General features: G+C 42.6%; 1 protein-coding gene across 1 annotated transcript; it reads left to right on the top strand.

The window, feature by feature from the left end:
- Nucleotides 1-218: 218 nt before the first annotated feature.
- On the top strand, nt 219-19,986 carry MTCH2 (mitochondrial carrier 2). The gene is made up of 13 exons (XM_055547114.1): nt 219-462; nt 3,019-3,103; nt 3,262-3,368; nt 8,900-8,926; nt 9,119-9,181; nt 10,662-10,719; nt 10,971-11,022; nt 12,140-12,199; nt 13,369-13,462; nt 14,398-14,445; nt 15,081-15,148; nt 16,575-16,650; nt 18,488-19,986. Exons 1-13 carry the CDS (start codon nt 376-378, stop codon nt 18,572-18,574), a joined length of 912 nt encoding a protein of 303 aa, XP_055403089.1. The 5' UTR covers nt 219-375; the 3' UTR covers nt 18,575-19,986.
- Nucleotides 19,987-21,425: the final 1,439 nt, after the last annotated feature.

Genomic DNA, 21,425 nt, shown 5'->3' with positions numbered 1-21,425 from the left:
TTTTATTCCTCTGACCTTGCCTTGGCTGACAAGTGCCAGGCCCTATTGCCACGCCCATTCTTCCCCACCCGGAAGCTCCCTGCCTGCGCAAGCGCAGGAGAAGTGGCCCGTTCCTAGCGGAGGGCGGGGGAATCCCAGCACGTGACGCGTGCGCCCGGGCCCGTAAGCCCCGCCCCGACGTCTGCGCCGGCTCGCAAGCGCCTGCCGTTTCTGAGGGCGGGGCGGTGGGCGGGGACTGAGCGGGGAGGCGCGCTCCGGAGCGTGCGTGCGCGCGCGCCGCGGGCGGGCCAGTGAAGCCGGCGGCCCTGGCACGTGACCCGGGACCGGCTCGGTGGCTTGGTGGCTCGGTCTGTCTGTCCGTCCGCGGGTGCCATCATGGCGGACGCGGCCAGTCAGGTGCTCCTGGGCTCCGGTCTCACCATCCTGTCCCAGCCGCTCATGTACGTGAAGGTGCTCATCCAGGTACGAGTCGTCGCCATTCCCTCCCCCGTTCGGCACCCTGTTCGGTGGCCGCTGCCCAGGGCGCCTGAGGACCGGCTCCAGCCTTCCGGGCCTTCAGTCTCCTGGGATGCTGCTGCTCCTTCTTTGCTGCTCGCCCCTTCCTTCCCTGCAGGGACTACTCCCGTCGTCCGCGGAGCTCCCACTGCCCGTGGGCCTTCCCGAGGTCTCGCCTTCAGCCGAGCCGTGAGGCCCGCGCCTTTCCCGGTAGCCCAACTGCCGCCCTGCCCTGCCCTGCTCTGCCCGGTGGCTCCCCTGAACTTTGTTTTCTCTTCCACGAGGTCGATCCTGGCCGGGCGCCGCCAAGGACTTCCCAACCTTTCCCCTCTGCGCTCCTCTGAAATGAGCGTTCTTCTCTTGTCCCCCGCCCCAAACGCAAGATGTGAAATCTGTTAAAGACAAATTTGAGATTTAAGGGGAGCCCACGTTTTATTAGCTTTTGTTTCCTCTTTTTCTTCTTCTTCTTTTTTTTTTTTTTTTTGGCTGCTGTTATTGCTGCTTTTCTGTTCCGAGATTTTAGCACCAGATACCCGGAGAAACACAAGGAGCTCATTCAGAAGTGATTGCTGAGTCAAATTTCGGAAGGACGCACTGAGCGCTCTCCAACAGCAGCCCGTGTGGCTCATGACAGTGAAAATCCCACCTGTCAGAGCTAGACATCAGTTCAGCCCAAGTTTTGTTAGAGAGTTTTAAGTACATGTATTAGTTTCTAATCTTCTGTGAAATAATTCTTACGGGGTATTTTCTATTCATAGGCAGGTATGCCAAGTTTTAACTGACGAGTGTTTTCAATTGCCTTTCTAAATTTCCATAGACAGGTCTTTTAATTTTTGAAACTTTTGTTGAGTGTTGAGGTCATTACATCATGCATGGTACCAAGGATAGAAGCCCTGTCCCCCACCATCCACCTTTCTGTCAGAAATAGGCATGACATTAGGGAAGGCCCCATTTCTTACTTTTGAGTTTATGATACTCAATTCATACAACATGTTGCTGAGTTGACCCATGTGGATTCAGAACCTATAAATAAAAAACTATTGTAAAATGAGTTATTTAAGAACAGTGGGGGGACTTCCCTGGTGGTCCAGTGGCTAAGTCTTGGAGACCCCCACCCATCCCCCCTTGGGGGAATCCTTGATCAGGGAGCTAGATCCCGCATGCCACAACAAAGATTGCCGAGTGCTACTACTAAGACCTGGCACAGCCAAGTAAATAAATATTTTTTAAAATTAAGAACAAAGGGAAATCTCTGGAGGTCTGCACTTTCACTACCAAGGGCCGAGGTTCAGCCCATGATCAGGGAACTAAGATCCCCACAAGCTGCATAACGTGTCCAAAAAATACAAAAAGATCAAATCTTTGAAATGTACTCTGATATCTCTATAACAGAATTGGCACATTTTTAGCTGGATAATATCTGAGATGAAAGCATTTTGCCATAAATCTGGTATAAGCCCATTACCCAGTCATTATCCAGGAGGCAAGGTTTTCTAGTGACAATCAGAACGGTTGCCTCAGAAACTCCTTAATCCTGATTACACAACATCCTTGTGTTGCCAAGTGTCTCAGGGGTTTTGGTGAACTTCCCAAATACTCAGTTTTAAAAATAGTTGCACTGTGAGCCTTTCCGGAGTTCTTGAGTTGAATAGGTTGAGAATCACAGCAATAGAGAGTCAAGACCATGTCCAACAGCATTCATTCACTCAAGGATCTCTTTGGCACTAAAGACTCTGAATATATTGTAGAGATAACATGATGAAATTAACTCTAAAATGGCCTTCATTAGATTTTTCATGACTGTCTGCTCCTTTAATACATTTAGCTTATAATTGTTTCCTAAATGAATTATTAAGCTGTATCTGCGTTTGCCTGTGAATGGTTTGTCTTGCTAGCCAAATACGAAGTTGACACTGGCTTAGTCATCTCACTTTGTCCAAATATTAAAAAAAAAATGCTAGATTTTCTTATTTTTTTAAATACTTATTTATTTATTTAATGTATTTGGCTGTGAGTGAGTGAAGTCGCTCAGTCGTGTCCGACTCTTTGCGACCCCATGGACTGTAGCCTACCAGGCTCCTCCCTCCGTGGGATTCTCCAGGCAAGAGTACTGGAGTGGGTTGCCATTTCCTTCTCCATAGATTTTCTTTAGAAAATACTTTTGAGCATCCTCAGTAAACTGTAGCTTTCTTAACACAAAAATTCCCTTATTCTGTTTTCAGTTTAATACTAGTCTATCTCAGCTACATGTTTTTTTTTTTTGTAGAATGTGAACCGAAAGAAAACTTGGAGTTCATTGAAACCAGTCTTAACCGAGTGCCAAAATTTAAGACAAAACAAGACCCTCCCCCCCAAAAAAAAAAATGGACAGGGGTGATAACTTCGTTACTGTCTTGGAAAACACACGGCATTTTAACTTGTGTTAAAAATTATAACTCTGAATTTGTTCTTTATTCAAGACCTTGCAACCCAGGGATTCCTGGGAATGTTGCCTAGTATTGATATATCCTCTTATTTTCAAAGGTGGGATATGAGCCTCTTGCTCCAACAGTAGGACGAAATATTTTTGGGCGGCAAGTCTGTCAACTTCCTGGTCTCTTTTGTTATGGTGAGTGTCTTTTGATTTATTTAGAATTGGATGAATGACATTGGCAAATGTGATAGGCAGGAGTCACTGAAAAAAATATATAGAAAACATGTTTTCTTGAAATTTCTGTGTGACCATTTCTTTCAGCTAGAATGTAAATCTCTGATTTGTGTTCTTAGCTCAGCACATTGCAAGCATTGATGGGAAGCGTGGATTGTTCACAGGCTTAACTCCAAGACTGTGTTCAGGCATCCTTGGAACTGTGGTCCATGGTAAAGTTTTACAGGTAATAAGAAAATCCATCTTTCCATAGATTTAGATTACCTTTTAACAACAGTTTGTCTTACTGATTAAGAGCAATTGCAAAGATATATTTATATTCAAGGCTTTTCTTCCTCTTGAAAAACATGTACTTGAAATACTCGTTGTTAATTCTTTTCTGGGAAGCAAAGAGAATTTGTCTAAGATGAAGTAATTGATTTTGATCTACACAAGCTTCCTCTGGACCAGGTGTTCTGAGCAGAAATTAAGTGCACTTATTTGAGCTCCTGAATAGCGCTCCTGAATAGCTTACTTGGGGCTTCCTTCATTAGTAAAGAATACGCCTAAAAAAAAAAAAAAAAAAGAATACTCCTGCAATAGGGGAGATGGGACAGGAGCCTCAGGTTCAATCCCTGGATTGGGAAGATCCTCTGGAAAAAGAAATGGCAACCCACTCCAGTATTCTTGCCTGGAAAATCCCATTGACAGAGAAGCCTGGCGGGCTACAGTCCATGGGGTTGCAGTCAAACTTGACTTAAAGGCTAAGCATTCATGCATAACTCATCTTATTTCTTCAAAAGACGAAGGAAGCTGATTAAAACATACATTTCTGATTTTATTTTCCTCTTATTCCTAGTGTTACTCCTAGTAAAATATTTTCTGTGACAAACTTTTTTTTTTTTTTAACTTAAGATAAACGTTAAAGTCAGGATAGTGTTTATTTATGGGAAGAAGAAGGGAGACCAGGCATGGGATGCGAGGGTAATGGAAATGATCTTCCCTGATCTGGATCATGGCTGTGTGGATATTTGCCATTTAATTATTTGTTGCACTGTACATTTGTATTCTGTGCACTCTTTGTTTTTGTGTTATACTGCGTAAATCTGAATGTTTGTTTTTTAAGAAAACCTCACCCACGTGTGTGCATTGACTATAAGGGTGATGGTTACTTTTGAGAAGAGGGAAGGAAATGAAGGGTGGAACTTTAGCTGTATCTGTGGCAGTTTATTTTACAAAGGCAAGAAATTGTAAGCAGAAAGGTCAAAATGTTAACATCTGTTTAAGCTTGGCAGGTGATACAGAGGTAATGAGTCGTTTCCTTAATTATTCTGTTTGAGTTGTCTCATAAAGTGTTTTTAAAAACATCACAGTTACATCTTTTTCGTGGTTATCCTTCTGCTTTGCTGTCTTCTTTTAACTTTAGATACTTTGGCTGTACTTGTCTCTCAGTTGCTCCAGCTGCAGTGCAGGTCAGCAGAATTGCCTCTTGGTATATTTGTGGAGGTGTTATACATACAAATTCTGTACCATTTAGAACAGTTCGTGGGAAGGTTGTTCAGTATGAGTAGGGTTGAGAATATAAAATTAATAGGTTTTCTTGTTCATTAGTCTGTCTCCCACTGGCGCCAAAGATATATTACCTTCTGTGCTCTAGTTCTTAAAAGTGTAGCAGTATTTGCTAACCAAATCTATGTAGTATTTTCAATCTATATATCAAATGTGTTAAATTCCAAATGTTTGCAAACTGTTTATTTCAGGCACTACTCAGTACAGTCCTCTATACACTTTTTAAAGTAGCTTTAATGGTGCCCCATTTCTACTGGATAAAAATGTGTTATCATTTGATGAGCAAATCATGATTTTGTTGAACAGTTTCATGATCTGATTAGCTTAGGTTTTAAATTCTCTTCAGACTTTGTTGAGTTGATTTGGAGAGGTTTTCCAGTCAGTTCCTCTTGTGGAAACTGTTTTGTTATTCATTATACTTACTCTTGTCATCATGCCTGTGTACTGATGAGCCACTATTTTGGGTGGCCCTTGGTCAGGGTCACCCAAAATGGTATTCCATTATTCTGGCTTGGAGAATTCCATGCACTGCATAGTCCATGGGGTCGCAAAGAGTTGGACACAGCTGAGTGACTTTGACGTGGGTCAGAGTGATGGAGTGTTAATGGGCTGATTTTTTTGGGCCTGGATAGTACTCTCTTTTCCAGCCACACCATTATCCGATGCAGTGAAAGTGTTGCTGTTACCCAAGTGAGGTTTAGATATTTTTTTTCAATCTGTGCTGCAGACACCATGTTGAATCTTCGTTCTCCAACCAGGAAAAACGCATGCCTCTTGCAGTGGAAGCTCAGAGTCTTCACCACTGGACCTCCAGGGAAGTTTTCCTGTGGGAAAACAGTTGTCATCTGGTTCAAAGAGGTTAATGTGTAGTTTTAGAGCAAGAGTGAAATTACTCTTGTAATTACTCTTGAATTACTCAAGTTCCTTTATGTAAAGGAAAAGTAAGACAAACTTGAGGTAGCCAGGTTTCTGGAATATGTGTTCACATGTAGCCAAGTGAAATAGAATGGGGTCTTGGTACTACACTTAGAATCAAAAGCACTTTACACAGTCAAGAAGAAAGACCAATTTAGGAATGACAAGACTGTTTTAGACTTTGTTCAGTTCAGTCGTGTCCAACTCCTTGCGACCCCATGAATCGCAGCATGCCAGGCCTCCCTGTCCATCACGAACTCCCGGAGTTCACTCAGACTCATGTCCATCAAGTCAGTGATGCCATCCAGCCATCTCATCCTCTGTCGTCCCCTTCTCCTGCACCCAATCCCTCCCAGCATCAGAGTCTTTTCCAATGAGTCAACTCTTCACATGAGGTGGCCAAAGTACTGGAGTTTCAGCTTCAGCATCATTCCCTCCAAAGAAATCCCAGCGCTGATCTCCTTCAAGATGGACTGGTTGGATCTCCTTGCAGTCCAAGGGACTCTCAAGAGTCTTCTCCAACACCACAGTTCAAAAGCATCAATTTTTTGGCACTCAGCTTACTTCACAGTCCAAGTCTCACATCCATACTGACCACTGGAAAAACCATAGCCTTGACTAGACAGACCTTTGTTGGCAAAGTAATGTCTCTGCTTTTCAATATGCTATCTAGGTTGGTCATAACTTTCCTTCCAAGGAGTAAGCGTCTTTTAATTTCATGGCTGCAGTCACCATCTGCAGTGATTTTGGAGCCCAAAAAATAAAGTCTGACTCTGTTTCCACTGTTTCCCCATCTATTTCCCATGAAGTGATGGGACCAGATGCCATGATCTTCGTTTTCTGAATGTTGAGCTTTAAGCCAACTTTTTCACTCTCCACTTTCACTTTCATCAAGAGGCTTTTGAGTTCCTCTTCACTTTCTGCCATAAGGGTGGTGGTATCTGCATATCTGAGGTTATTAATATTTCTCCCGGAAATCTTGATTCCAGCTTGTGCTTCTTCCAGCCCAACGTTTCTCATGATGCACTCTGCATATAAGTTAAATAAACAGGGTGACAATATACAGCCTTGACGTACTCCTTTTCCTATTTGGAACCAGTCTGTTGTTCCATGTCCAGTTCTAACAGTTGCTTCCTGACCTGCATATAGGTTTCTCAAGAGGCAGGTCAGGTGGTCTGGTATTCTCATCTCTTGAAGAATCTTCCACAGTTTATTGTGATCCACAGTCAAAGGCTTTGGCATAGTCAATAAACAGAAATAGATGTTTTTATGGTACTCTCTTGCTTTTTCCATGATCCAGCGGATGTTGGCAATTTGATCTCTGGTTCCTCTGCCTTTTCTAAAACCAGCTTGAACATCTGGAAGTTCCCGGTTCACATATTGCTGAAGCCTGGCTCGGAGAATTTTGAGCATTACTTTACTAGCGTGTGAGATAAGTGCAATTGTGCGGTAGTTTGAACATTCTTTGGTGTTGCCTTTACTATTGGAATGAAAACTGACCTTTTCCAGCCCTGTGGCCACTGCTGAGTTTTCCAAATTTGCTGGCATATTGAGTGCAGCCCTTTCACAGCATTATCTTTTAGGAACTGAAATAGCTCAGCTGTAATTCCATCCACCTCCACTAGCTTTGTTTGTAGTGATGCTTCCTAAGTCTTGACTTTGCATTCCAGGATGTCTGGCTCTAGGTGAGTGATTATACCATCGTGATTATCTGGGTCATGAAGATCTTTTTTGTACAGTTCTTCTGTGTATTCTTGCCACCTCTTCTTAATATCTTCTGCTTCTGTTAGGTCCATACCATTTCTGTCCTTTATCGAGCCCATCTTTGCATGAAATGTTCCCTTGGTATCTCTAATTTTCTTGAAGAGATCTCTGGTCTTTCCCATTCTGTTGTTTTCCTCTGTTTATTTGCATTGATCGCTGTGGAAGGCTTTCTTATCTCTTCTTGCTATTCTTTGGAACTTGAGTTCTGTATATCTGAACAAGAATTAAATTGAAATCTGTTCAGGATAATGTAGAAGAGACTGTTGAAAATTTTATTATCAGTGAAAACCAAAGTCTAGAAATGAGTGAGAATTTTTAAAGATGCCTGAAACTGTTAGAATTAATTTCTGGCCAAAGATCTGGAATTTGGCCAAAACCCATCATTTCACTTTGTGATGTTTGTCCTCTTCCCTCTGATTTTCTTTTTAAGAAATGCAGTTCTTTTTGCAAAAGACAAGTGTTGTCTATTTTTTAAACCTCATTATGTCTAGGAAGTCAGTTGTCTGGTTCTTATATTTCACCTAGCCCATCTTCTATTTCTGAAATATCCCACAAATAATATTTCCTCTTCCAATGCAGCCTAAGCTCTGGCAGTTTCATGTATCTTTGCCAGAATTAAGAAAGCATCTTCTCTCTTGTTTGGCTCAGAAACAGTCAAATTCAAAAGGAAAAGGGAGGCAGGTTTAGCTATTCAGGCTTAGTACCAATTCTCTGTTCTTTGTAGGGAAGGAAAGCATCTTGCCCTAATTTGGTATCGGACCTGAGTTTTCCCATGAAAAAGTCCTGAGGCTTTTTCTGTGGCCTTAGTCCTCTGAGTATGTACTAAGTTGTTTCACTTGTGTCTGATTCTTTGCGACCCCATGGACTGTAGCCTGTCAGACACATCTGTCCCTGGGATTCTCCAGGTAAGAATATTGGGGGTAGGTTGCCGTGCCCTCCTCCAGTGGATCTTCCTGACTCAGGGAGCAAACTGTGTCTCTTCCATCTCCTGAACTGACAGGAGGTTCCTTATACCAGCGCCACCTGGGAAGCACTGTTTTTACCAGTTTATTTTGTTAGTGTGTGTTTAGTAAATAACGCTGTTGGAGTTGTGTTTTGTTTTCCTTTTTCTTCTTTTTTAATATTTAATCTATTTGGCTGCACCTAGTCTTAGTTGCGGCCTGTGAGATCTTTTACTTGCAGCGTGCGAGCTCTTAGTTGGAGCGGGAGGATCTAGTTCCCTGATCAGGACCCAGGTCTTAACCACTGGACCACCTGGGAAGTCCCTCCTTTTTCTTTTTAGATATGAGTTTTTGTGAGTTGCCCAATCAGTATGTTAAACTTAGCAACAGGATCATCTTAAAGACACTTGTTAATGTTAATATTTCCAAGTGTTAATTAGAAATAGAAGTTAATGGGAAATTTACAGCCCCAGCCCCCCCAAAATCAACCATTTTAATATCTGCCAATCAATAGGGTTTTCCTTTTATGTCCTGTCTCAGTGACACTACGATAGACCTAATCATTCTTTTCTTTTCTCTTCCTTTGTAGCATTACCAGGAGTGTGACAAGGCTGAGGTATGTTGAAGCCAATGTGTACACTTGAGCCCATTTTCCCCGAAAGCCGCTGCTGCTCAGTGTCCTCTTTAGGAAAAGGGACAAGCAGTCAGCTTTCCTTTCATCCTGGAGAGTGTTTTTATACAGGGGCCACCGGTTTGACCAGTTCTGTTGAAAACCATCACAATAGCAATCTTTTGTTTTGATTTCCAGGAGTCAGGATCTGGAAATGTACAGAAAGAAGTTTCATCTTCCTTTGACCATGTTATCAAGGAGGTGAGATGATTATGATCTCTCTAAATCAGAGTGGAGTGGCAGTTATGAAATCAGGATCATCAGGCCTGTATGTTCAGTGTTCCAAGGGAAATTAAACCTTTGATTTAATACGGGCTTTACTGGATGCAGAATAGAAAGAAGAAAGCATTGCTTGCTGTTTGGAATTGATGCATTTCAAGGAAACATATTTTTCCCACTCATTTCATCTTTAATATTGAAGAGGTTTCTATTGAAACTTCTTAGAGTTGAAAATCTCTGGCCCAAAAGTGTTAACATATAGTAGCCGAGGCCCTGCGTGTGTTGAACATTATATATCTAGAAATGCTTTTACAACATTATTCTGACTTTGAAATGCCCTCATTCATTTCCCACCCCTATCTTCTGCCATTGGAGTTGGTTGCACACCTAACTTAATAATACTGTTTTTTATTTCTTAGTCTTGATATTATCTAATTGTCTATAGTAAGGTCATGATTTTCAGTAAAAGCTGCCTTCAAAAACATAATATTGTGGCTTTCTGGATGGCACAGTGGTAGAGAATCCATCTGCCAGTGCAGGAGCCTCAAGAGATTTGGATTCGATCCCTGGGTCGGAAGGATCCCCTGGAGAAGGAAATGGCAACCCACTCCAGTATTCTTGCCTGGGAAATCCCATGGACAGAGGATCCTGCTGGGCTACAGTCCATGGGGTCACAAAGAGTCGAACACAACTGAGTAGTGACTGAGCAAGGAGCACAGAGATACATGTATTAATATGTGTTTTATATTTTCTGAACTTCATTGAGTTCATCCTGTGGCTCTTAGAACTACCATTAGAGTAGAGGTGAGGGATCTCCTAACTAAGTGCAAAAATGAACGACAGACCTTCTGTGTTTACAGCCTACCTCCAAGTGTTGTGGTTGAATTTTTTTACTAACCTCTTTACAGAATCCTGGGTAAGAAAGATAAACTGGGATAAATATAGGAGCTCCAGGATACTGCACAGTTAGTTATAGGGTTGTGGTCAAAAAACCAAACCAAAGTTGTTCTGCTGTCCTCAAGCTGTTGGTGTAGATTAAATAGAGCCTGACATTTGCCTAGTGCAGATATCAGAGTCTCTGAAATCACTCACAATGAGAGATCCAGTTAATAATCTAAATACAGTCCTCATAGTTTTATCCCAGCTGGGATACCACATCTCCTGCATTTCAAGCACAGACCTCCAGGAAAGTCCCTTTACCTGTTTCTTTGCTTTTGTTTTTCTTTGAGATGATAATAGAAATCTGCTTTACAGAGAAGTTTTGAGACATAACGTTGAAATCCCTGAGTGAAAGCTGTGCCGGAAGATACTGTATCATATTGCTTCCTATTCGGGCTGCTCTTCCTGACTCAGGAGTGCTGTGTCACCCCCTTTCTTACTCTTCAGTAAGAAAGTGACTTCTTGCAGGAATTTAAGTGTCATTTATTCAGATTTCACAAGTGTGTGTGTTGATTGTTTCTAGACAACTCGGGAGATGATGGCTCGTTCTGCTGCTACCCTCATCACACATCCCTTCCACGGTAGGTCTGCAGTGAACAACTGAAATTCGACTCTTTATCTCTCTCTGTATCATGATCTCTCCTGTCTACTTCCATAGGTTGACATGAGAGTTCACTAAAGTGCCTTGCCTGTGTGTTTTTGGTTTGCTTGTTTTGGTTTTTATCCAATTTATCCAGATACCAAAAGTGTCTGTAGGTGGGCAAAACTTTTTTTCAGGGCTATTAAAATTTATCTGGAGGTAGGTTAAAAATCTTTCCTCTGTATTCTTTAGTGATCACTCTGAGATCTATGGTACAATTCATTGGCAGAGAATCCAAGTACTGGTAAGTGTTTCTGTTTTCAAGTCTTCAAGGAGATCTGTTAATGCCAAATACTTTACATGTCTGTGATGCCTTAGAGCTTGCAAAGCAGATGCATATATCTTATATCATTTGACCTACACAGACACACACAACCACTGAAGCCAGAATTCACCCTGACTTCCATGTGACTACACCCTTCAGTTCAGTTCAGTTCAGTTGCTCAGTCATGTCCGACTCTTTGCAACCCCATGAATCGCAGCATGCCAGGCCTCCCTGTCCATCACCAACTCCCGGAGTTAACTCAGACTCACGTCCATCGAGTCAGTGATGCCATCCAGCCATCTCATCCTCTGTTGTCCCCTTCTCCTATCTCCAATCCCTCCCAGCATCAGAGTCTTTTCCAGTGAGTCAACTCTTCTCATGAGGTGGCCAAAGTACTGGAGTTTCAGCTTCAGCATCATTCCTTCCAAAGAACACCCAGGACTGATCATCCTTTAGAATGGACTGGTTGGATCTCCTTGCAGTCCAAAGGACCCTCAAGAGTCCTCTCCAACACCACAGTTCAAAAGCATCAATTCTTCGGCGCTCAGCCTTCTTCACAGTCTTAACTCTCACATCCATACATGACCACTGGAAAAACCATAGCCTTGACTAGACGAACCTTTGTTGGCAAAGTAATGTCTCTGCTTTTGAATATGCTATCTAGGTTGGTCGTAACTTTCCTTCCAAGGAGTAAGCGTCTTTTAATTTCATGGCTGCAGTCACCATCTGCAGTGATTTTGGAGCCCAAAAAATAAAGTCTGACACTGTTTCCACTGTTTCCCCATCTATTTCCCATGAAGTGATGGGACCAGATGCCATGATCTTCGTTTTCTGAATGTTGAGCTTTAAGCCAGCTTTTTCACTCTCCTCTTTCACTTTCACCAAGAGGCTTTTTAGTTCCTCTTCACTTTCTGCCATAAGGGTATCTTTCACTTTCTGCCATAAGCAGTATCTCCCCTTCTGTTTCTGAATTCATCTGTCTTTGCGGAATGAGGGAGGTAGAAAGGGGAGGAGGGGTGGGGGTATAACCTTGTCCAAAGTGGCAGTTGAACCTTGTAATCTGAATGTACTTTACCTTTCCTCCTTCTAAACCTAGTGGACTTTGTGACTCCATAGCAACAATCTATCGGGAAGAGGGCGTCCTAGGATTTTTTGCGTGAGTAAATTACTGATTTGTGGATGTGATTTTTGTGTGAGTAGGACACTTGAATGAGAACGAGGACATGACTCCTTGTTTCAGCCTCAGGGAAAATGTACTCTCCAGGTTTATTTCATGTTAAACTCTGTTTTGGCCCCTCTGACTTAAATGCTCTTGTAAGAGATCCCAAACTTTTGCTCTGCACATCTGAAACGGTTGAAAGGAGAGGGTTTTTTTAAGTAATAAATTCATTCCAAGTCTCTACCGTGAAAGTAAGTTCTCATTTGCTATATAATTGATGAAATGAGGAAAGTTCATTTTGGAGAAATGGAAAGGTATCTAATAGGTGTCTTTCTTATCCTCAGAGTATATGCACTGTGTTCATTCCCTTGAATTTACTTTAGAAGAACTTAGGCTACTACCTTAGTTCTGTTAATGACAAAAACTGCATTATTAGCTAAATGGTCCTTTTTGATTTTCAGTGTTTCCACATCGTTGATTTTTGTTTGAGTATCATAAATATTCTGGGAAATAGACAAGATAGCTATTATTATTCTCATTTTAGAGATTAAAAAAAACAAAACTGATGCTCTGGGAAGTTCATTTGCTGATAAGTGGTAGAAGTGGCATTTAATCCTTGGTCTCAGTCTGTGAGGTAACCTTTGTCCCGGTGCTCCACACGGCCTCGCCTAGCGTACCTAGGCCCTGGAAATGTGTCTTCTGATGCCTCCCACCTGTGTCCACGTTTGGGCCGTTTTCACTTTGTCCTTTTCTCATCTTTTGCAGGCCAAATTTGGATATCAAGTAGTCTAGCAATAATCATAGTTCAGTCTCTTCTCTGAAGTAGGCAAATTATTTGCCTCCCTGATTATAGTTATTAATAGTAAGTTGAGCCATTGGCCATAGCTCAGAGGGATGTAGCCTTTAAAATTCTCATTTTAAAAATGAGAATACAAGTTATTAGATATTAGCTTCAAGAACAGTTGTGTTAATTAGAATGAACTGGTTACGTTCTGGTATTCAGTTCCTTTCAGTTCTCTAGCATGTTTTAAAATCTTTATTTGTTAATTTTTTAATTGAAGGATAAATGAATTCTTGTATGATTTATATAAATAAATATAAATGAGTGAATTACCTTTCAGCTGATCACACCTCTTGGCTCTTGTCTTTGTTGCTTCGTCACACAGGGGCCTTATCCCTCGCCTGCTCGGTGACATCATCTCCTTGTGGCTTTGTAACTCGCTGGCCTACCTCGTCAATACCTACGCACTGGACAGTGGGGTAGGTTGGGCTCCTGATGAGACGTGCTGGCGCTGACTGCATGGCCCCCACCTGGCAGCTAGGTTAGCTTTCCAGTCAGATGGCAGCTGGTGACATGAGGCTCACCATTATATAGCTAAATATTAACGGTCAGATTTTCAGAGGGTAATGGAATGATCTACGCTGCTTACCTCACACAGAGGCACCTGGAAAGGGTGTGGCAGGGTGAGCCTAAGCGTCTGCAAGGAGATTGCTTCTTTGTTGATGCCTAATGTTAGAGGACACCATGAAGCAGGACAGTTCTATCGTATATTCAGGGGTTTCATCTAATTGGAAGTGCTCAGGGGACTCTTACATTGGGCTTTCTGGAAACTTCAGCCTGGGCCGGGGGTTTGAGAATCAGCTTTCCCTAAAAGTCATGTTTCTGCAGCCTCAGCAGCTGTAGACCTCTTTGAACCCAAGAGAGTTCCATAGCATGGTGGAAACGAGAACACACCCAGGCCAGAGGTAGGACCAGAAATCCATGCACTTGGTTACTTGAGTAAGGACTGATCTTCCCCACAGCATCTGGGATACAGCTGGGTATATACAGAAGGAGTGACTTGGCACGAAGAGTACCATCAACGTGGTTTCCGGGGGTTGTATTTCTAGGACCTGGGAAAAGATTCCCAGTCTCACTTCCTGGTGCTTTTGAAATCCTGAGGCCATTAGTTCCTAGAAGCCATCCTAGTCTTATATGAACTTGCCTATTAATGTTGAGTCAAGGTGATCATTTTGACCACTGCCTTTTTATGCTCCTAGCCAGTCTTTTATGTTTTCATCCTGTAAATTAATTTTCAGGTTGTCAAAGAACTTGAATTAAAAAATAGACTGTTTTGATACGGGGAGGACAATTAGCTGTTAATACCAGCTTAATTTTCTCACTCGTTCTAATAAAGGCTTTCTTCCTGTTATAGGTTTCCACCATGAATGAAATGAAGAGTTATTCCCAGGCTGTCACAGGAGTAAGTTTTTAAACATCCTCTTAACCTTTGAGGAGTATTGTTTTCTTTGAAATTTGGAATGTGTCATTATTGTTTTTTGGTCAGAGGTAGGAACAACCCAGAGTCCCTGCATCACAGTGGCAGAAATAACAAACCCACATGGTTTGGTGCTGGTCAACTTCCAGAGGGGTCAGCGGGCATTTCTCAACACAGATCTGCCCCTGCCTCCTCCTGTGTCCTGCTGAACGTATACTGAAAGCTTCAGTCTCTTTACTTACGTGGAGTCTTCCAGTGGTTGACTTTTGAAGTAGCTTCCATTGTCTTTGGAAGGATGTTTGTGTTTTCTTGTTTTCTTCAGGGCTGTTTTGAAACGCTTATTGTACTTAGTTTTAAATGTTGAAGTTCAGTTGTATGTGAATGAGTCTCAGTCACAGAATAAGAGAAGTCTTCTGACCTTTGGTGAAAAGGTTGCAGGGTAAGGGGAGAAATATCTCCAGACTCCAGAATGTGTACTTTAGTCTTGACCGGGGATACAGAGAAGGCAGAAGCATTGTGGCACATTTGAGCACAGCAGCAGTGGGGCTAAGGCTGAGAAGGAGGGGCATGAGAGAGGCCAGGCATGACTTAGTAACTGAGCTGCTTTTTCCTCCTTACAGTTTTTTGCCAGTATGTTGACCTATCCCTTCGTGCTTGTCTCTAATCTTATGGCTGTCAACAACTGTGGGTAAGTGCCTTGCATTTCTTGTCCTAGGAATTGGCTGCCTGTATGCCTGACGGGCAGAGCAGTCCTGGTGGAAATTTGGCAGGGAGAGGCGCAGGCGGTGCCATGATAGGTTCCCTGGTTTCCCGTCTGCCCCATGCACCGGCAGTGCCATCGAGTTGTATTATAAGCGGCCTCTTCACAGCCCGCTTTGCAACAGAGAAGGGCACAAATAATATTTCTTAAGTACTTATAAATAGTATGTACTTGTCAGTAGTCTAGGTTCTTTTCTGAAAATAGTGGAATAATGACCACTCTCACGTCTTTTCTTTATATTAATCCTTATCCTCTCTTATGAACATTATGAAAGGTATGTTAGGGATTGAATGACAACCTGTACCTGTTTTGCATCAGGGCTTCATGGAAAAAGTGTTTTAAAGTTAGAAAAGTAGAAAATTTGGTTGAAAATGCAAAGTTTCTTGACCTTTCATGTATTGACTGGGAAGGAGGGCCGAGGGTGGGGATGGACACCACTGATTTCCAGATGCCAGGTGACTGCCAGGTTGGACAGAAGTTTTAACGTCTTGATTTAATTCTGTTACACTAGGGTACCTGTCACAGCACGCCATTAGACATATCACTGTTTTCAGACAGGGTATCCAGTTGATAGCTGTGTAGAGTTTTGAGCACAGTTACCATATTGTGTTTGTTCTGTGATTTGCGGATCGGCTGCCACGTTGTAGCCCAGAGCAGGCTTGAAGGATGAATTAAGTGTGTTGTTGTTATTTGCAGTTTTTTAGAGAAGTGAGTGGCTTCCCTGATGGCTCAGTCGGTAAAGCATCTGCCCACAATGCCGGAGACCTGGGCTTGATCCCTGGGTCGAGAAGATCCTCTAGAGAAGGAAATGGAACCCACTCCAGTATTCTTGTCTGGAGAATTCCATGGACAGAGGAGCCTGGTGGACTGTGGTCCATGGGGTCACAAAGAGTCAGACACCACTAAGTGCCTAACTTCACTTCCAGAGAAGACGTGGGTGGGAGTCGCGCCTGAGGAAGAGCGTGTAGTCGCCAGTTTCACACCGCTACCCATTGTTACATTTGGAGTCTTTTAAACACCACATAGTTTTAAATTCCCTTTCTCAGCTCTTTAATCATATAACTACTATGTTATAGAATTTCATTTGTTCACTAATTAAAACCTAGATGTTTTAGAAAATACATAACTAAAGTTTCTCTTGATGTGTTGATTCAAAACCTAAATGTAAGAAAGTGGGATCTGTTTTGGATGCTCAGTCTTTCCCCTTTGCCAACAGAATTTGTTTCTATAGAACCGCTAAAATTGCTTCTCAGGAAACCTTCCAGGCAGAATATTTTGACCAAGATCTATTGAGCTCTTGAGAGAATGTTTTATAAATATTGACTTCGGTAACTAATCTCTTTTTCTATTTCAGGCTTGCTGGTGGATGCCCTCCCTATGCCCCAATATATTCTTCTTGGATAGATTGCTGGTGCATGCTACAGAAAGAGGTACTTCTCTCTAATTCTCTCTCTCTTCCTCCCTCCCTCTCTGCTCCCCTCTTGATATTTTGTGGGGTTTTTTTGCTTGTTTTCTTAAAAGTCTCTGGGATCCCAGGTTAATTCTTATAGGTTATCCTTTAGTTACCAGTTAAATGTATCCTTTTCAGTGGTCCATATGTCGCTCTGGCATAGCTGTAAAATATGCTGCTTAGAAATCATCAGGAGAGGTAAAGAAGGAAGAATTCTTGGATGTGATCTGGAACCCGTTTGAGTGGTTACATTCGAATTACAAATAAGGTCTGGGCGGTCAGTTATTCTGGTTATTAAAATGATACCCTCAATTTCAGATTACTTTTTCCAACCTCATCTTCTTGTAACTTGTCAGAATATATTCTGAAATGTATTTTCTAGTATATTTAGAGAAGCTGAGCAATAGTTGTTTGTTTACAGCATTGTCTGTCACAGTGATGTCAGCAGAGCTGCTCTCTTCTGCAGTCATGTTAAGTGGATGCGGCGTCCAGATTCCAGTGTATTGTTTGCTTTTGCTATGGGGTAGGTCATCTCCAACCAAAAATTCTTGATCGGTCTAGGCAGAGCTTTAATAGGAACCAAAATAATGAGTGGCTGAGCACTAAATTTAACATGGAATCACTTAGAGTGGCCATCAGTTGAAAGCTGTTTTTGAGTGGGAAGCACTTTGTAGAGGACTGCAGAGGAAAGCCTGTGAGGAAGCTCTTTGTTGTACGCTGTTAGAGCGCTGGAGACACCAATGAGAAAGGCCTTTGTTCACGGGGCTCAGGCTTCCCAGCCTGAACTTGGAATGCAGAGGCCTAAGCTGGAGGGCTTTTGCTTAGTGGACCCAACAAGCCCTCTGTGAACCCAGGCCAGGACGCTTGGATGGTTGCCAGACAGACCTAACGTGAACATTCAACTCTCTGCTATAGAAAGAAACCAAACAGAAAATTGTTAGGGTATCAGACACTTCACAGTTGAACCTTTAAGTGCTTAAGACAACAGCAAATGTTAATTGACCATTCACTGTATACGAGGCATCATGCTAAGAGTTCTCCATGTTTCAGCTCATGCAACCCTCAAAGTAACCTTGTGAGGAGAGATACTGTACTTTACTGTTCCGCCTCACATATGAAGAAACTGGGACTTTGAACAGTTAAATAATGCCAATTGCGTAACCCACAATCACACAGCTTGTATTTGGGAGAGCAGGATCTATGAACAGGTTGTCTCACTTAAGTCTGCTCAGTTAAACTCACAACATGACTACTTTAATTATAAGATTTTATAAGTACTCCCTAGAGATCTGACCGTTCGGTTCAAAACAAATAAAAGCTGACATGGAGACTTCCTCGGTGGTCCAGAGGTTGACTCCGCAGTTTACTGCAAGGGGCACGAGTTCCAGCCCTGATCAGGGCACTAAGATTCCACATGCATGCAGCCAAAAAACAAAATACAAATAAAAGCTGGCGCTTGCTACGTGTTAGGACTGTTCGTGACACTTGGTCTGAATTGACACACTTGATAGCCCAGCTAACTGGCGCATAGCAGAGCCAGAATCTGGACTGGGAACATCTGTCTAAATAAGAAATACTTGCCTTTATCCACGTGTCAAATGGTAGGTAGTTCCACAGAGGCTCAGCTTGCGTCGGGGATGACACGTCGCTGCCCCGTAGTACAGCGGCATCTGCACAGCGATGGCGATAGACAGTCTGGTCGTTTGCATCATTTCGTTTCTCAGAAATATGTCCAGTTGGATGTCTTTGCTGCTTTGGACTAGCTGACCTCATTTTCACACTAGACTTTATTTGTATTTATTTTATTTTTCTTTCAGGGAAATATGAGCCGAGGAAATAGCTTGTTTTTCCGGAAGGTCCCCTTTGGGAAGACTTACTGTTGTGACCTGAGAATGTTAATTTGAAGATGTGGGGCAGGGACAGTGACATTTCTATAGTCCCAGATGCACAGAATTATGGGAGAGAATGTTGATTTCTATACAGTGTGGCGCGTTTTTTTTAATAATCATTTAATCTTGGGAAAATGGAGGTGTTTGGTGTCTGCCTTTTTTGTTCTTTTTCCCAGCACATGATTTATCACTGATACTCGCACTGAAATGGGACATTTTTACCCCAGGTTATTTTACTTAAGAAGTTGCATTTACCTAAAGGTACCGGCAAGTTGTCACGCAATTTGAGTCTCAATTTAAGGTTTTGTAAAATGAAGAGAGTACAGTCCCATGAAGAAAGAGAAATAACTCTGTAAAACTTAAGAAAATGAATAAGGCAAATGATACGGGAAGTCATAAACTACCTTTTCTTTGGTAGACCTTAAAACTCAGCGGCATCCACTGGAACCTGCCTCCCAGCATATTCTTCTTAGCACATTCAATTAACCCTGGCTCTCATACCTCACAGAAAGGACAATACACGCCTAACCTACCCTAGAAAATCTGCACGCTGTTAATTGCAAAGCAAGAAATTGTGTTGCCAACAACAAGAAAAAAGGACAGTTACAGAGAAAAAGCAGGATTTGGAAAGGAAGTGTAATGTCTCCTTTTTCACCCCTCACAGAGGTTCTTATTGTCATATGAAGTATGAAAAGCAAATACTGTAGCGTTAGCTTTGCCAGTCCCTAAATTACATCATTATACAGTTCTAATTGCATGTAATCTCTTGTTCTCCGGTTTTTGTTTTGTTTGCATTTTGTCCTTGCAGAAGGTGAGCAGTTTGTTTTCCATTCCTCATGACGCCCTTGGAAGGTGTACTTGTAACCTCACGTCTGATGGTGCAGACTTATATCCGTAGGTTTCTTAGACTACTGACCAGCTCGCATGTCATACCCTCAGTCAGGCATGTTAACATTCATAGTAGGGGAAAAATCATTTTAGAAGGAAATAAATTTCCACTCAAACATAAAGCTCTTATTTTACTCAGGCCTTTTCCAAGCAGGTTAAAATGCTCTTAAAATGAGAAAGCATTTGGTTTTACTTATTTAAATAATCCACTGGGTTGTTGCCAAATGAGTAAACGCGTCATTTGCTGTTTCTCAGAAGAATTCGCTACTTCCCGTCAAAGCAGCAGCACCCACAGTGTTAGACTGAGCATGCAGGGTCTCCTCTCCTCGCCCCCACACGCCGAGTTTAAGAGTATAGCCTGAAGCTCGTGAGTAGCTTACCTTGAAATGTCTTTGATGTCTCTTTGTCTCAAAAAGCAATGTAAATTTTATATTCTATTCAATATTATCTGCATTTGTTTTAATATAAAAATGTTTTGCATTACCTACTTTTTTTTTCCCCCAAAAAAAATCTTCAAGTAAAGATGATCTAGGAAACTGCCCTGTTTATGACCTTTGGCTTCTGTCTTCACACACGCCTGCCTAGTTGGGGAGCTTGTCTGACTATGAGAACCAGTCTGCCACCAGAGGGCGCCAAGGCTCCGGTTTTGCCTTTGAAAGTTGGGCTGTGGAAAAATTTCACCAAGGCCTGGGATTAATCAGCGCACTGGCCGACCCAGCTCACTGCATCCAGGCTGTCAGTCCCATAAGGGCGCTACACCTGTGCTTATTGTTCGGTCGTGTCCAACTCTCTGTGACCCCGTGGACTGTAGCCCCCCAGGCTCCTCTGTCCATGGGATTTTTCAGGCAAGAGGACTACATTTGTGGTCCTCCATGAAATTTTATAAGCCATTAACATACTCAGAAGTTTATTCCGGGGCTGGTAAATGCAGGTAGGTAGGGACTTTTAAGAGACACACAAAAGAAATAATGAAGTGACTCATATGTAAATCATGTAAACCTAGATAAGGATTATCTTGTGGGCTGTACTTGTGAAGCTGGTACAGGTGGTTTGGCTTGGCAGGGCTGAGCTAAGTTGCCAGGAAGTATTCCCTCTGGGGAGTGCGCTGGTCACTGAAGCTTGACTGAAGGAGAGAATGTGGGGTTTCCTGGGACTTGGGTGCTTGTAAAAGTACCAGGCTATACAGACAACTTTAGGATGAAAGAAACTTTAAACCTAGTCCTGGATCCCAGCTTCTCATGTTACCTAAACACACCGTAGTTTTGCTCTTCTAGGAACGTAGTTCCTCTTCTAGGAACGTCCTCCTTCCCTCTCCCCCTTGAAGTGTTCCCTATATGGTAAAATTCAGTTCTAGGGTCATCTCTTTGTGAGGTCTCTCTTAAGTCCTCTCAGCTGGACAAGATCTTTGCCTTCAAACTCTTCCTCCCCCAAGGCTTGTAATGATATTGCCAACTAAACGGACAGAAGAGAAACTACACCCCACACTGAGTTCAGGGCTTACACAGCAGCGGCATCGCTTCTCTCTGATCTGAAAATCTGTGGGAAAAAATTATATTGATCCCTTTAAAACAGGCCCACTGAAACAGCAGCCTCCCTGGGCTTTATGGGAAAAGTGTAGCTGGTGAAGTGAGAGTGCATGAAGTTGGTCAGTTGAAGGTGCCGTGCGTGGCAGACACGGCAAGTGAGGAGAACAATGGTAGTGACTGTCCCGCCTGCCATGCAGGCTTGACTTCTCATAATCTTTGGTACAGTAGGTATCTCCACTTTAGAAATAAAGAAAATGAGACTCAAGTAACTCATTCAGAATTATATAGCTAGTGTGTTTCAGAGCCAGGTTCAAGCCCGAGTCACATTCCAAGGCACATATGTTTGCTGCTTCCTAGGAGCAATGGAGTGCTGAGAGAAAGTAGCCAGTCAACCGAATGGTAAGGGGTCCATCCATCTGAGGACGGGTGCCCTCCCTTGTAGTCAAATCAGT

The sequence above is a fragment of the Bubalus kerabau genome, chromosome 15, assembly GCF_029407905.1.
Source record: "Bubalus kerabau isolate K-KA32 ecotype Philippines breed swamp buffalo chromosome 15, PCC_UOA_SB_1v2, whole genome shotgun sequence".
Classification (NCBI taxonomy): domain Eukaryota; kingdom Metazoa; phylum Chordata; class Mammalia; order Artiodactyla; family Bovidae; genus Bubalus; species Bubalus kerabau.
Note: the sequence above shows the minus strand (reverse complement) of the source record. Positions and strands in the feature narration are given on the sequence as shown.

Excerpts from the sequence above, each read along its gene's own strand:
- MTCH2 (XM_055547114.1), top strand. The coding sequence starts at position 376 with ATGGCGGACGCGGCCAGTCAGGTGCTCCTGGGCTCCGGTCTCACCATC. Across the intron at positions 3,104-3,261 it reads TCCTGGTCTCTTTTGTTATG|CTCAGCACATTGCAAGCATT; the intron begins GTGAGTGTCTTT and ends TTGTGTTCTTAG. Across the intron at positions 14,446-15,080 it reads ATTCCCAGGCTGTCACAGGA|TTTTTTGCCAGTATGTTGAC; the intron begins GTAAGTTTTTAA and ends TCCTCCTTACAG.